The sequence below is a fragment of the Aotus nancymaae genome, unplaced genomic scaffold, assembly GCF_030222135.1.
Source record: "Aotus nancymaae isolate 86718 unplaced genomic scaffold, 86718_ANA_hifiasm-v0.15.2.pri h1tg000003l, whole genome shotgun sequence".
Taxonomy (NCBI): Eukaryota; Metazoa; Chordata; class Mammalia; order Primates; family Aotidae; genus Aotus; species Aotus nancymaae.
In genome coordinates, this window is record NW_026988414.1 from 34259566 (window position 1) to 34274000 (window position 14435).

Sequence of the window (14435 nt, forward strand, 5' to 3'; positions counted from 1 at the left end):
TATGCATAGCATAATCGCAACTCTAAGCATTACACTAAATGTAATGTGGTCTCCTGGAACAAAGGAAGGACACGAGTGGAAAAACAGGTGAAATGCAGATGAAATCTGGGGTTTAGTTAATAGAAATGCTTCATAATGAATTTGTCACTTTTAATGAATGTCCAGTGGTACACAGGATGGTAACATTAAGGGAAACTGGGTGAAGATTTAGGGTTAGGAATTCTGTGTGCTACCTTTCTAACTTTTCTGGAAATTGAATATAACTCCAAAATACAAATTTTATTTTTTGAAAAAAAATATTTTACAATCATATGCACATATACTTACTGGGGCCAAGAAAACTCTTGGGAATTCTCCCAAGTCTTAGGATATCTCCCTGTCAAGGCCTTGGGGAATCTTAGCTAGACTTTCCCCACTGCCATCACTACCACATGCTCCTAGCAGACCCTGCATTTGAGTAGTAAAGGATCCCCACCAAGTTTCTAGAGCTTTGGGGGTTCCAGAAGAAGGGCCTGAAACTGTGGGCCAGCATGGGGTGTGGGATCCCCAAATTGCCCAATGAGATAGTCTTCTTGGTACAGCTCGTCAGGCTTGATTAGAAGGCTCCCCACTGCCTGAAAGGTCAGGGAGGAAGAGAGGACCATCTACACAGTGTTTTCTGGGTGCTATCAAGGCCTCAAGACCCAGCCTTCTCTACTGATGTTCACTGAATCTATGACCAAGGCTTTGCAACTTTACCTTTAGTCCTGTGGGCTCTAGCCTTGTGTTCACAGTACACACTTCCGGGTGCTAGAATTGGGTTCTGAACTCACCTCTCTACTGCAAAGGAGCTGTGTGGTCCTGCCAACACTCCCTCTCCCTCTGATTTGCAGAGTTGCCCCCCCTTCCTCTAGGTCAGGCCCAATGGCCTCCCCGCTTTCCCTACAGACACTGCCATTGCACAACGTCTCCAAGCTACGGCCAGAAATGTCTATGGATACATTTTTTCTCCTTGTATTTGATCCCGTCTCTCTCTTCCATTCAGACAGGTGACCAGCCAGCCCACATTGACACCCTGTGAGAGAGGGATGTGGCAGGGCAGCCTAGAAATTTTCCTGGCTTTCATTTTCAAGAGCCTAATTTCTTGGGAGAGCCTAGTGCATTGGTGAGAAGGATTTTGTGGCACCAGGCTGAGAGCCCTGGGGACCAGGTATTTCCCCAACCCTATACAAAGGGGCTGGGGAGAAATGCAAACAGAGCAGGACAGGCAGGTGCCTGGCAGTGGCAGCCTGGATTCTGCTTCCTGGTGGCACTATGGAAGCATCTGCAAGACCCAGGGCCCTGGAGGGAGACACTACCTAGGCGTGAAGACTCAGGGGCTCAGAGCAGCCTCCTTGAGGAGGTTCCTATGTTCACTTGTCTGGAGGTAGCAGGAGCCCAATGGCATTAGAGTGAACTATCACTGAGAACCAGACATCTCAACAGCAGCCCTGGCATCACATGAGATTCCAGAACTTCACCTCAAGGGATAGGATCCCTAGAAAGACCAAGTTCTGTCCAACTTAAAGAACAGGGGCTCAACGTTGGAAATAAGTTGAATTATAGAAAACAACACAAGGACTTTTCCTGTCCTGAGATGTGTATCCACCTTGTTAATTTTACAGCTCAATCCAGATGTCCAAAATGTCAAACGCAAGGAGAAAAGCTGGCCGGGCACGGTAGCACATGCCTGTAATCCCAGCACTCTGGGAGACCGAAGTGGGTGAATTGCTCGAGCTCAGGGGTTCAAGGCCACCCTGGCCAACATGAAGAAACCCTATGTCTACTAAAAATACAAAAATTAGCTGGGCAAGGTGGCTCATGCCTATAGTCCCAGTTACTCCAGAGGCTGAGATGGGAGGATCACTTGAGCCTGGAAGGCAGAGGTTATAGTGAGCCAAGAGCATAGCACTGCACTCCAGCCTAGGTGACAAAGCAAGACCCTGTCTCAAAAAAAAAAAAAAAGTTACTGCCCATGGAAACAGGAGGTTCCTGCCTAGGGGCAGCCCCTCTAGCTCAATGTGGAGCCTTAATAGTTATTTATATCCTAGGAGAACTTAGGACCTTGGGGAGGGGAGATGAGAAGAATCTGTGTCCCAAGGTTCCAGGGAGCATTTCCCCAACACACAGTACCTCCACTTTGCAGTACCATGCAAGCTCCATCCTGCTGCTGAGGATGAAAGCTACAAACTCCCCAGACAGTGGATTCCAGGATCTAGAACAATCAGTGGGTACCCTACTTAACAGCTTTCTTATGAAATCAGAGCTGGGTGGACTCACACCTGAGGAGAGCATCCACAGCCTCTGACAGGTGCCCCCAGCCTCCAGTGTCAGATGCCTCTTACCCACACCTCCAAACTGCAAAGCTCTTGAAGCCACTCTGCTCCCCAATGCCCTCCAAACCCCTCCACCTGGCCACAGGCCCTGCGTGCTTTGCTCTGTGCCTCCTCCTCCCTCACCCCTGTTCATTGCTTCTTTCAAGCTGTTTGCCAGTTACAAGAAGCTTCTTTCTGCAGCAAATGGGCCATGCCCTTTCTTGTGAGTGGGGCTGGAATGCTCCAGAATGTGGGCCCAGGTGGTCAGCCCAGGACCAGAGAGCTAGGAGTTGGCCTGCCTAGTCTGAAGGATGGCTTAGGGACAGGGTGCAGGCCACACCTGCCTCCCACACTGGACCCCCAAAAGCACCCCTCCTGGGTGACCCCTCCCACCCATACCAGATGGTGCTGAGGTGCTTCAGCCGCCTTTGCTGAAGGATGTTCTGGGTCTTCAGCATGACCTCTAGCTCCTTCTTCACAGCTGGGGGAGTATGGATACTCTCATTGGCCATGAATTCACTGGGTGGCCAGACATGTTGGCACCATAAAAGGGAGAGGAGGAGCAGGGCAGGTGTGAGAGCGGGGAAGAGAACCATGGTGAGAACATTCAGAGCCCCAGCACCCCTTCCCTGACACCACCCCAGCCCTTTCCTCCCCAGCCTCTGCTTCTCCTCCAGGACCCTAAAGAAAGGAGAGAGACAGGGAGAGTGGGAGAAACAGAGGAGGGAGAAGTGGAGGAAAGAACGGAGGGATCATCAGGTCAGTAGAGCTCTGGCACCAACAGCATGAGACCAGCAGGCTCAGACGTGGCAGGGTCCTGACCGCCGCCTGCCTGCTCCGTTACTTTGGTCAAGTCCTTCTCCTACTCTGAGCCTCCGTTTCTTCTTCTGTAAAATGGAATGCATGATCATGCCTTTCTCATTGGCACTTGCAAGCACTCAGTAAAATGATGGAAGCAAGGCCCCTAGCACTGTGCTTGGCTCATGGGAAATGCCCAGTAAACGGCAGCTGTTGCCATCACTGTTGACGATGTTTGGCATTTATAACAGCGTCCCAGTTCCAAACCCAGACACGCGCTTTCCATGCAGTATCTCGCTGGATGACTGAAGTTCCGTCACAGGTCCATTAGGATGCCTGCTTTGTGTAGGAAGAGATAGACTTCGAATATTCAAGGGCTTGGTCAAGGTCACATGGAAAGGCAAGGTGGAGCTAGGCCCTGGTACATTTTTCCTTCCACCACAGCAAAAGTGCCACTTGGCGGAGGAGGCATGGAGAAAGGACCTGTCTTCACCCTCCCTCCCACGGGAGGGAGGAAACACTCTCCCCAAGGGTGGGAAGTGTTTGCCTGAAAGATGTCCATTCGTTCGGGCCGAGTGTCCACAGGGTTATGAGTGATAATAAACAGTGGAAATTATACAGATAATTAGATGAATGCTTTCCAGCTATTCATAGGGAGATCAGAGAATGGTCATGAAACAAGGTTCATGAATAAAATATGAAACTGCATATAGCATATGGATCCAGAAGAGCCTGGGAGAAAATATACCAAAATATTTGCTATGTTTCTCACTGTGAGAAGAGATTAGTGGTGATTTTTAATTTATTCTTTATACCTTTATCTATTTCTAACTTTAAAAAGAACACAGAGAAACAGCAGCATTTTTAGGTAATGTGAAAAAGGAAGGAGAATGCCACCCCGGCCTCTGCCAGCCCCTGACGGGCTGGAGAAGGAGCTGTTGTGTGGTGTAGGCAGCACTGACCTGAAATTCTGCAGCAGAGCCTCCTTCTTGAGAGCCTTCCAGGTGTCCACCAGGCCTTGCCAGCGGTGGCGGCTGTCCAGCTCCTGTTGCAGGGTGGACTCCATCAGGTTGACAAACAGCTGGGTGATGGCTTTCCGGTTGCCCAGCAGGGCATAGTTCATGACCTGTGGTCACAGGTGGACAGGGCTCTAGGCAGGGCAGGGTCTCTCTCAGGTCAGGGCAAGGCTCAGTTAGAGAGGGGCAGTGGGAGGCTGGAGGGGGTATGTGGAGGCTGAGGGCTGTGAGTGGGGTGGGTGCAGGGCCAGAGGGGAACTGAGGGGTCAGTGGGCACTCAAAGAAGCTGCCTGGAGCTGAGTAGCCACGGACAAGGGTCTTCCTTGAAGGCTTTACCACAGACTCTGACTGCATGAGCTTCAGCCCAGCTCCAAGGTCACTTTAGATGGTTTGTTAAAGAAGGTGAAAGGAGATAGGCACTCAGTGAGCTCTAAGTGTTTACTCTTTTTTATAAATTTCTTCCAAAAACAGAGTGCGTGTGCCATCAGATACGAGCCACATAAGGTTGTTAGGAGAACTGAGACTCAGTGGGAAAACAAGGCCAGAGATAGAATATTCTTCAGCAGTCCTCCCATGGGGTCTTACCTGGGCACCCCTGGCATGGGTGTGGGGATGATCCTTCATTGCATGGCACTGTTTTGCCCTTTAGCATCCTTGCCCCTGCTTAGATGAGAGTAACTTTCCCCATCCTCCCCAGCTCCAAATGCCTCCTTGAATTTCCCAAAGCCCTCTGGGGAGGTGGCAGTATGCTGGGGCAGTGACTGAGAACCCTGCCAAGCTCAGAGGCTAGAAATTCCAGTAATGCTTTTCAGTGGAGCCTGAGGCTTGATGTTAGCCGTACTTCCTAGCTGGGGGCATTGGCAAGTATTTCCTCAACCTACAGATCCACAGCCCTAAGATGGGGTTAATGCTATTTATAGCATAGGGATTTTGTGAAAATAAATGAGAAAAATGCAGGTAGAGCAGGTAGCAAATGCAAGTTGTAATAATGAGTAGAAGCATAGGGAAGTGAAGCAGTGAAATGTACTCGGGACACTGAAATCCTTGACTTCCCCAATGGATAAAACATGTACAACTTAGGAGCCCTCCCTGATCTCAGAAGACAGCTACCACAGCTGAACTCTTTTTAATTATCCTCCCAACAAGTCCTGACAGGTATTACAGGCAGTCCTCAACTTACGATGGCTTGACATGATTTTTCAACTTCATCATGGGTTATGGAGGTGTTAAATGCATTTCTGACTGACAGTATTTTCTACTGATGATGAGTATATTGGGAAGTGACCCTATCATAAGTGGAGGAACATCTATATCATCTTCATTTTATGGACGCAGTAAGCTCCAGGGTCCGGGCTGAGCCACTTCGGAAGCTTCCACATCTGGGCAGTGGAGAAGGTCTGTGCTCACTCCTTGCTTGTGCTTTATCTGGGTCACCATGTTGTGGACGTGGGCTGGACCTGTCTGTGATTCTAAACACTGTCCTCTTTTCAGCCTGCTGTGCTGCCAGGAGGCCCGTTATCCAGCAAGCTCAGCTCACTGCACAAGACCGGGAAATGCGCAAAAGCAAAATGTGCCTTTGGCCAGCCAAAAGAGGAGTCCTCTCTCACAGCAGAGGAGTCGGGCTTTGCTCTGACTTTGGAGACATCATAAACAGCCTTGAATTTTGTGTTTTCCACCCCAAGGGAAGAAGCAGGGGGAGGCTGGGGGCATGGGCAGGGGAAAGCAGTGGGGACAGAGCCAAGAGGCAGGCTCAGCAACTGGTACTGACCACTGGTAGGAAGAGAGGCAAGAACAGGCAGAAAACTAGGCATAGCAGGCAGAGCAGGTCACTCATGAAGGTGGGAACTGCCCTGAGACAACGGTAGCCCCAAGGTGACGACTTCACAGGGTGACGCCTATTGCACTGCACACAGTAGCTGAGACATGGCCTAGTAGGTGCTCAGTAATGTCACCAGCGCTCCAGATAATAGCACTATGTTAAGTATGCCTGGTTGAAGATGGCAAGGAAATATGAAATGCACTTTAGAAAGATCTCTACTGAAAATGCTTACAATAGCAAGGTCTCTGCTTCTCTACCTAAGAGGCCCACCTGAGCCCCTTAGAAATGTAATAGATGAGAAGCCCGCCATTCCTGAGACACCAGACACCAGGCTTGGGGTGCCCCGGGTTTCCTGGGTTCCTGATCCTGCTCCTTCCCCCATGGGCTGATTCCTGCACAGGAAAACCACTCACCATGGCTTCTTTATTTATCAGCCTGTACACATCGGGCCGCATGAGGTAGGAAGTTTTCTCTATGATTTCCGCATATTTCTTCAACACGCTTTTTAGCTAGAAATGACAAGGCATCAAACTTAGTGGCTCATTTCCTGGAGAATTAAAAGGAAACAGAAGGATGCCTAATAAACCTGGCAAGTGAAAGTCACCACGGAGCCCATCTGCAGCCAACTCACTTTATTGGCTCGGGAGAACTCCAGCGAGTGCAGAGCCTCATCCAGCTCCTTAATCTCCTGCTTCTGGAGCAGGAACATCCTGGCCACCTTATCCCACAGCTCCAGCAGGGCCTATGCAGAGAAGTTTGGGTCTGGCTAGGAGCCGGTGGGAGGGAGGGAAGAAGCAGGACCCGGGTGGGGCAGGCCCAGCCACAAAGGGACCCCTACTTGGATGGTGCAGTCCTCAAGGTTGGTGTCGTTTTCCACCTTTAGGAAGAGATGATTAATATCTTCATCAGATTCGGTCAGCTTCGTCAGAAAAAGTCCCCCTGTGTCCACGATAAGAGGTTCCATTTCCTGCAACAGGCCAGGGGGATGATGGCCACGGCATCAGCACCCTGGGGAGGGAGGGACCCCTCCTTGTCATGGGGGAAGTGCCAGGCATGGTCCCATCTCAAAAATCATGATCAGTGAGTTAAGGCTCACTAGTCAGCTTACAGCCATGCCACACGCTCTGCGCTGAGCCCTTCTTCTTGGCTCATTTGATCCTCATCTCACTCTTTGAATTGGCTGCTGACATCGGGCCTAGCCTACGGTTGGTGCTCAACAAATATTCATTAAAGAAGTGGCCAAAGGAAAGAATGGCAAGTTTACTTCAGATGAGGAAACTGGGGCTCAGGTAGATGGCTTAACCAAAGCCACAGAGCTCAAGGGTGAAAGCAGACCTGGTACCTAGTTGGGACGTATGAAGAAACATGGCTGGGAGCCTGTTCTTGGTGCTTCAGGCACAGAGCCAGCTCCAGGAATCCAGAGCAGGGCAACAAAGGTCAGAGAAGACTCAGGGAAAAGGGGACAAATGGAAATCCAGGGCTCAGGGCAATCCAGAAGGACAAAGGCTGGTCTTGTTTAGGGAACATTCCAGACACCAGTGTGTCTAGAGATGAGGTCTCTGGAGAGGAATGAGAGCTGAATGGGGGGCAGTGCTGGGCTGTCGTGAAGGATGTGCCATTCTGCTCTTCATCAGCAGGACTGAGCAGGGAGGCCAAAGGCTAGGCTTTGGTATCAGACCTGGACCTGGAGGGCAGTTCTGACTCGGGCCCTTATGTGCCATGTTGGGTGAGACTCTGGGCCTCACTGCAAAATACGGTAATAATGGCACATGACTTGTAGGGCTTTTCCAAGAACCGCAGGAGCTGTGCTCACAAACATCATAACGAGCCACTCAGGAATGGCCTCTAGGGTTCCACCTGTCTACAGCTCTGTAAGCCACAGAGGTCCCCTCAGCTGGCAAGCGGAAGGGAGGCTGGGAGCAATGACACACCCACCTTCGGAATGGCACAGGAAGGGAAGAGGAGGGAAAGGGAGGATTCTCACCTTTCCGACCTGCGCGATCTCCTCCTGAAAGCTGGCCAGAGCGCTTTCGTAGCTCCTCCTCTTGTGTTCTTCTCGCCCTTGAAGGGTGCTGGTGCTTATCTTCTCAGGAACTGCGGAGCAACAACAGAGGTGATGAGGCTGCCCTCAGAGCTCTCGGGAAAAGGCAGCACAGGCAGACAGCCCTGCACGCCAAGGCCTGGCTCAGAAGGGGGACCTCAGAGCCAGACCAGGGTGGCAGAGGCCTAAGGAAAAAGAAAAAAGATGATGGTGAGCCATGAGTGCTAGAGGGACTGAGGCCTCAGATAAATAGTTAAAAGCTGAAAAAAGCTCCAAATTAGTGTGCATAGAATGTCTTTTAAAAAATTTCTATGGAAGCAAATACATATAGAAGTGATAATTGCCAGCACTTCCATAGCACTTCCTGTGTAGTGGGTATTGTTCAAACTCAGCTAGTCTTCATGCTGAGGCCAAGAGGCGGCTTCCATTCCTAGCCTCATTTTACAAGTGACTCAGTCATGGCGGTTGAAGAACCAAGTCGGCCAGCAGCTGAGCAGGGATCTGGGCACTTGCTTCCAGGATGGTGCTCTCGCCGAATGCTCTGCTGTCCCCTTTATTCATGTGGGACGCCGGATGCCACATGGGTTAATGGGGGTGGGTTGGGTAGGGGCTGGTGACTGTCTTTGGAGAGAAGAGGTGTCATGGTGAAGGGGAAGGTTTTACTTTTTCTCTCCTTTCTTTGTTTTTCTACAGTGAGCATGTATTACTTTTTTAATCATAAAGAAAAAAGGCTTCTATATTAGGATAAAGTCAAACTAGGACAATGCAGTAGGAAGGAAGAAAATGCAGATGAGAAATACTGTTGGGAACTTGCGAGAAAGCCAGTGGCATCCTTTAGCCACCCGTTTTTCATCAGTAACTGCCCTCCCTGCAGGCAGCCCCTGTCCTCCTCCAGCTCCCTGCACAGGGGCGGACTCTCGGGTGAGATGCTCAGGGAGAATGCACTCCGGGTGGCTGGGCTGAGGAACACAGTGGGAGCCTCAGGGCCCTCCTCAGAGGAGTTGCTGGGAGACCTCCCACCTCCCACCCAGGGCTCTCCCTGGCCCAGGATGGGCTTGCCTCGAGGGTGAATGGAGGCTCACCCACAGTGTCCATGAGACCCCGCACTTCTCGGGCAGCGATGGTGCTCTCACTCTCCCGGGCTTTTTCCCTCTTGGCTCTTTCCTTTTCCCTGAGACACAAGCAGAGATGAGTGAAGTCCCAGCTCCTGATGCCATTCATGGCAGCTCTGGCACATGAGGGCACCAGGAGGGTGTTCTCTAGAGGGACTGTGGGCAGCAGCAATGGACTAAGCACACCCCAATTCCAGAAAGCCCTGAGGCAGTGCCCAGGCTCCCAACAAACACCGCCTGGGTCCCCTGACAGCAGACACCGTGGATGCCTAGGTGAGAGGTCAGGTCCCTGCCTTCAGGGAGCTTGCTCTGGCTCTGGTGGTAAGCCAAGTGTGGATGATGAGCCTAAGCCACTTGCCACCTGAGGAAACTGAGGATCAGAAGGGGTACGAGCAGCCCAGTGAAGCCAGATCATGCTAGCTCTTGGCATTCATCTTCATTTGCTCCTTCAGCAACCCATCCTATGAGGTACTTGAGGTAACCCCATTTTCGAGAAAGGGGGAAGGGGCTTAGAGGAACCACAGAGTGCAGCAGAGCGGAGACTCCAAGATCAATCCTTGTGACACCAAGGCCCATGGAATTTGAGTGAGGGAGGAGAGAGCTGGGGTCCCAGGAGGAACAATTTCAACAGGGTGGACCAGTGGGTGGATGTGAAGTCAGCTTTGGAATTGGTGTCTGTCAATGCCCTGTCCATGGGACAAGCACCACAGAAATCCCACAGTTCTCAGTGACCGCTGCTATTCCTTGGGCCCCCTACATGTCCAATATTTTCCAGCCAACTTCTCATTTAGTGTTCAGTGCAGACCTAGCAGGGAGGAAGCTACTGGGCCTGGGCTGCAGCTGATGGGGCCCAAGTCAATCTTCTAGAGACAGGTCTTTCAGGCCTCATCATTCTAAATGCCCCTGGACCAAGGCAGCCCTATAGGAGTGGAGATGATGACACCTGCTATCAACTCTGGCTTCTTGGTCACTTGCCCCAGGGACTTGGGGCTTGGTTTATACCAGTGGTGATTTACTCCCTGGCCCAGGCTGGTCTTTACCCACCCAGGGGTCTGCGCACATGGGTAGATTGGTCTTGGCTGACTGAATCTTCAAGTACCTGCACCCTTTGCTTTGATGCCTGAGGAAGACAGGGTGCCCTGGCTCTGCCACTCATGTTCAACCCAGTCTTGCCTCTGCTTAGCCCTGCAAAGTGTCTAGAGGGAGTTAGCCCCAATGGATAGTTCCTCTAGATTCCCACCTGGGGCATCAGGCTGCCTGTAACCCTGGATCCCCATCTGGGGGGCATCAGGCAGGGTGAGATGGGCTAGAGAACGCTGACCTCAAGTCTGGCCTTCAGTGGGCCAGCCAGTGGATTTTTCAATCTGTCAGAAGTTAAGGGCATGAGGGTCAGAAGCTTTAGGGGTGGCTTCCCTGGGAAAATTCCAAGGCCAGGTCAGGGCAGAGAATTGTACTCAGCAATGGGTCTGTCCCTGCCCCAAAGAGGGTGAAAGGAACAATCAAGACAGGCAGAGGAGGCCTGCTTTCTGTCTCAGAGTCCCAGGCCCAGCAAGGGCTTATGGCTTGTGCAGAACTCAAAGTGCCTAAGGGAAGTTCTGCTCCTGCTCTCTTCTCTCAAGAACCCTGGGAAGATCTGTTTCTTCCTTTTTCCCATAGCTGAGAGTCAGAGCTCAGCAAACTAAAATGGCATGCTTAGAAACTTCTGAACTTGGAAGTTCACCAGAAACTCCTGATCTCCAAACCTGACTCCACCTGCTCTCATCTCAGGGAACTTCATTTCCACTGTTCGCCCAGCACTCAGGGCAGAGACCAAGGGCTCTCAGGAGCCCTCTCCTCCCCTCCAGTTCATCACTAGGTCTCATGAGTTTTGCCTCCAAGAGACACCCAAGGCCTACCCCTACTTTCCCTCTCACAGCCACCTGCAAGGTTACAAGGACAACTGCAGTGTCTTGTGCCCTGGCCTTCTGCCTCTTCCTGAAGCCCCCTACATTTTGCACAGAGCTGCCTGAGGGACTTCAAAAATGCAAATCAGCTGCTCACAGCGGTAAAGTTCAAAACACTGACCGTGGCCTGAAAGGCTGCTCCCAGCCTCATCTCCTGCCCCCTCTCAGGGTCCCTCACCTTCAGCCTTCTGGAGTGAACCAAGACCACCTTTCTCAGAGCCTTGTCCCCATACTGCACCCTCTGGTTTCGGCTGAGGCCCTTCCTCAGAGAATACTCTTGGGAATGGTCCCATACAGTCCTGACCCCTGTCCCATAGCCCCTTTCCCTTAGTCAGAGCTTTCTGCCATTGGGGGGATGTGCTTATTTATTTACTTTTGAGGTCTCAAGTTTCTTAGGGGTGGAATCCCCATACCCAGTGCCTGCCCTTAGGCACTTAATCAATAATGATTGTGGGAGTGGGAGAACGGGGTAAGAGAAGTAAACCATCCTGCAAAGTAGGTATTAACCTCCCTGCTTCAGGGGTGGTACTAGAGACTTTCTTCCTACAGGCTACTCATCTTGTGCCAGCTCTTTTTGAGTTTTTGAAGGCTCAGGGTACCCTAGTGCATGAGGGCAAGGCATGGACAGCAGAACCCACCTGTAGAGAACAGGGTTTTCCATAATCCAGTCACTGGGGAGGCCATGCATCCACCTCTGCTGTCGAGGAGACACCACCTCCCCTTCAGGAGCCTCCACCTTCCTCATCATGGGCGTCCTGCCACTCTTCAGGGTCACAGCATGCTCTGCAGCCCGCTTCCTGGTGGCTGCCAGGGAGTGGACCAGCTGCACCTGAATCCAGGGAAGACCAGGGATGGGGAAGTGGTCACAGCTGCTGACTCCCAGCACTCTCAGGCTGATGGCGGCTGTCTAGAAAGACATCTGGAGGGCTTCCCCCAGGAAGGCACTTTTCAGGAAGGCCATCAACCCCAGGGCCCTTCCCTACAGGAGAGCGCTCCTCCCTGTCACAGTCACTCAGCCACTTCAACGAAGGCCTGTTTTTAAGAAACTTAAAGACTGAGATGAACATCTCAGTCTTTTTTATAATCACAAGAAATTGGAAAAACAGAACTCACTAATAGTAGGAATTAGCTGAGTAAACATGGCATGTCCCTTTGATGGAACGTTAGGCATTTATTAAAGACGAGACACACGAAGATTTTTTTATGACCTGAGGAAATTCTTAGGAGACGATATATGGTTAAACATATCACTTAAAAACATACATTAAAAATTATAACCAAAATTATACAGTATGATCTCAAAATTTAAAATGCATAGAAAAAGGCCCTGGATGAAGTACGCCAAGAGTTAAGAATGGCCTTAGAGACAGCAGTACGTGTGAGTGATGTAATTGCTTTTTGGTTTCTTTATACTTTTATAATTTGCAGAGGTTCTACAGAGAATTATTTAGGGCTCAAATTAGGAATGCAAATCCCTTTTAAATAAGCAGTACAGAACTTCAAAGGAAGATTCGGGTCTGTGTGTTTCTTTTAAGATCTTGTTTTGTTTATACAGTGCTTTAGAGAGGACAAGGCAGTTTTAACAACCTGCACTGTTGTCAAGAGGGCTTTACTTTAATACAGTTATGGGAGTCCTAGATAAACGGGCAGGCAGTCACTCAGCATGGTGAAATACATGGTGCCCACGGGTGTGGAAAAGGATCTATGAGATACTGTTACAGAGATAAAGCAGATTTCAAAATACTAACACAGAATAAAATCTATTTTTTACATACAAAAATTAGACATGCTTTTATGCATGAGAAAAAGACAGGTCACCCAGTGGTTCCATCCGGGCTATTTCTGAGTAATTTACATTTAAAATTGTAATTTAGGTTTTCTAATTTTCAAGAAATGACATTCTAATTTTGTATTGGTACAATTCAAGAACCAGTAAGAATTATTTTAAAAATCAAAGTAATCTCAAAGCCTTTGTTTTATTCAGTTTCCAGTAGGGAAGTCCTTGGAGGGAGGGAGGTTTGGGAGAAAGCAAGGGAAGGGGGATGGAGACAGGGGGACAGAGGGCAGGCCCTACCTCTGCCTGGAAGATCTGCTGGTAGGCTTTCCCATTCGGAACCTGGGTCACCTTCCCCACTGACGACATCTTGGCTGCTGGCTGGATGTCCTTGCCGGGAAGCTGTCGTCCAGGAAACGCGTCTGGCGTCTCAACTCCAACTTCTGAGGTTGGGAAACCGCCTGACCCAAGCTCAGGTTCAGGTCCAGGCGGGATGACGTCTGGCCTCGAGGGGGCACCCCAGGGCTGGACTCCCGGGGAAGGACCCTCTGCTGGGGGTTGAGGGGGTGGGGCACGCGACTCAGGGTTTTAACTTTCAACAAAACAGTGAAACTAACCTCAGATGAGCCCCGAACTAGAGGAGGAGTCCGGTTCTCCCCGCTGTGCAGGGCGCAAATCCGAAGGGACTTTGGGAACGTGAATAATACAGGATTATTGTCAGTGCCTCACTCTGCCATGCTCTTCTGGGAAAAGTCAACAGCGCTCAAGCTGTCAGTTAGGCCTGGAACCCCAGCGCAGCGCTGAACTTGCATCCGGGACCCTAACCCACCCTCCATGGGACACTGGGAGGGCGAAGTGGAGGGAGAGTGGCCTGATTCACGCTAATTAGGCGCCTATTGTGTGCTGAGAAGACTCAGCCAGCCCCTCCCATCCTCCTCCCTAGCTCCTCAAGTAGACTAAGCAGCCCCTGGACGTCCCCCTGAGCCCGGCAGATTGGAGGGAGGTCTTGCGCCTGGCTTGGCCGCGTCCCCACCTGCAGAAGGCACCTCTCAAGGCAGCAAGGGCCGATCCAGCAACTGCAGCTGGACGCCCATGGTCTCCAAAGCAACGTGGAGGGGAGGGACTGTGCCGGCCCCGCCCACGCTTTTCTTCCCAGGGAAGGGAGGTTGCCCTTAGCAATGGGAGCGCCCCATACAGAGTAGTGAAACTCAGCTACTTCCTTCAACGCCAGTTTCTCCTCTCTACAAGGACTCCAACTCCAGGGCTGCCAGGAGCGGCACAATTAAATATTCTGAAAGGTGATAGGATATATGAGATGTAGCATTGAGCCATCATGGTCCACAAAGTCCATCCTATCTTATTTGCCTTGGTTAAAACCAATCTCTGCTGGGAGACAGCACACGGTAGTGTTTGCCTGTAAGTAAGAAGCTGAAAGACTCTGGAAGAGACCATCTCTTTCTCAGTTTAAAAGAGGTTGAGAGTTCAGAATTCAGGGATCAAGGCTTGCCTGGCCAGAGATGAAAATGCTTGTGGTTGGCACTAGACATGGCCTAGGGTTTCCCATATATATGAGACACCAGCACCTTCTCAGAGAATCCC

The 14435-nt window shown here is 50.8% G+C and overlaps 1 protein-coding gene across 1 annotated transcript in view; it reads right to left on the reverse strand.

The window, feature by feature from the left end:
- CCDC180 (coiled-coil domain containing 180) overlaps positions 1–13354 on the reverse strand; it is a 64100-nt gene extending 50746 nt beyond the window's left edge. The window contains 9 exon segments of the mRNA XM_064379791.1: positions 2733–2852; positions 4094–4257; positions 6380–6475; positions 6598–6708; positions 6805–6933; positions 7951–8060; positions 9090–9178; positions 11701–11891; positions 13137–13354. Coding sequence (XP_064235861.1) covers positions 2733–2852; positions 4094–4257; positions 6380–6475; positions 6598–6708; positions 6805–6933; positions 7951–8060; positions 9090–9178; positions 11701–11891; positions 13137–13205 — 1079 coding nt within the window. The 5' untranslated portion in view covers positions 13206–13354.
- Between the last annotated feature and the right edge of the window lie 1081 nt (positions 13355–14435).